This window comes from Corvus brachyrhynchos, unplaced genomic scaffold (assembly GCF_000691975.1).
Source record: "Corvus brachyrhynchos isolate BGI_N302 unplaced genomic scaffold, ASM69197v1 scaffold325, whole genome shotgun sequence".
Classification (NCBI taxonomy): domain Eukaryota; kingdom Metazoa; phylum Chordata; class Aves; order Passeriformes; family Corvidae; genus Corvus; species Corvus brachyrhynchos.
The window spans coordinates 1,022,052-1,023,639 of NW_008238356.1; the positions used below are offsets into that span (position 1 = coordinate 1,022,052).

Sequence of the window (1,588 nt, forward strand, 5' to 3'; positions counted from 1 at the left end):
TCTGGCGGGGGGGGGGGGGAGGGGAGAGGGTTTGCCTGAAGTATTTTGGCAGGCTCAGTTTTGGTGGTGATGTTCAGCTTTTTGTCCAGGCATCTTGAGACTTTAATATAAAAATATCCTTGTCAGGTTTTTATAGATTCACGATATAAAAACACAGTGAAGTGAAGGAAACTCAAAAAATTAAGGAGCTGTAAAATTTGGAATAGTTCTTGCACTCTTGTGTGTATCCTCTCTTCTGTCTGTCTGAAATTGTATCAGAATGGATAGTGGGAGATACTCTAGCATTTAGAATATGATTTTATCAAATAATGTACTGTCTATTTTCTTTTCACTGATAATATACTTACTTGCTTTTAACTTGCACTGCACAGACATAAAAATGGTTTTCTAAAACACATTCCAACCTGATTTTGTAACATGCTGTTTGACAGGCAGTTCTTGAAGCAGCTTTATAATTAGTTTCCAAAACATTAAAGACAATGTTGTGTTCTTCTTAATGCAAACTTAAATAACTTTCTTCTGTTGTTTACCATACTTGTGCATGTGCAAGGAGGGGAGTTTCAAGTAACCACCCACCACTACCAATAACATATGTCATAGTTACTCCTCCATGAAAAGACAATAAAACATCCAAATGAAACTAGATGAAAATAAATACCAAACAAAAATTAAAACTTTTCCTATTTCTATTTACTTTAGAAAATTCCTCATTCAAATATTACTAAACATACTAAGCATAAAAATAGAGCAAAAGTAGAGTATCTGTCAAAAATGTAAAAGCCCATCACATGTACAAAAATGCAAATATTAAAAGACTGGAAAAATATGAGTAACTTCTTTATTAATTGGAAGCAAGTTATATTTAATCATGAAGCTTTCTCAGCAGTCTTCACTAGTTCCAAGTGAGAGCATTCCAGTACTCTGTTCCTTTCTACAAACATGATGGAAGTGCTTTTTCCTGTCTGGCTCCACTAAGCTCTTACCAAGAAGCTTGTGTGGCCCAGACAAAAATGTTTCTCTGAATATATCATTTAAATGATTGTTACAGCATTAGGCTTGCCAGAAAATCTCCTGAATGTTGAACATGAATGATAAATATATTATATTCTTTTAAAATTGTTAGGGAAGGTTGTTTTAATGAGAAATGTTCTTTGAAAGATTGAATGAAAACTGTAGCAGAATAACTGTGGCCAAGGGATTATGTTTGCCCACACAACCCCCACCTCCAGCTTTCTTTGTTTCTTTGATTTGTAAGTTTCATGTAATTCGTACTTCTGTGTATTGTATGTGTTTTACATACATGCACATACACTATCATAAGAGATAGGTAGATAGATAGATGGATGAAAAGTGACACATGTAAATTTCACTTGAAAAATTCCACAATGACTTGAGGAGTCTCATTATTACATTATTACTACGTCTGTAATAAAGCTTGTACAATGTTTGTAATTCAGCTTTTCGCATGTTGGTTTCCAACAGAGTGATACTCAGTACTCAGAAATAAAACCATTTGCATATCACTGCAGGTGGTTTGACATTGGATGTCTGATTATTGAGGATCCAATTCATGGAATTCACCTGGAAG

The 1,588-nt window shown here is 34.2% G+C and overlaps 1 protein-coding gene across 1 annotated transcript in view; it reads left to right on the forward strand.

The window, feature by feature from the left end:
- PRRC1 (proline rich coiled-coil 1) overlaps positions 1-1,588 on the forward strand; it is a 17,563-nt gene that overhangs the window by 11,991 nt on the left and 3,984 nt on the right. Inside the window, exon 7 of the mRNA XM_008634635.2 lies at positions 1,530-1,588. This exon is cut by the window's right edge and continues 39 nt beyond it. Within this exon, the coding sequence (XP_008632857.1) occupies positions 1,530-1,588 (59 nt within the window). The remainder of the gene's footprint in view (positions 1-1,529) is intronic.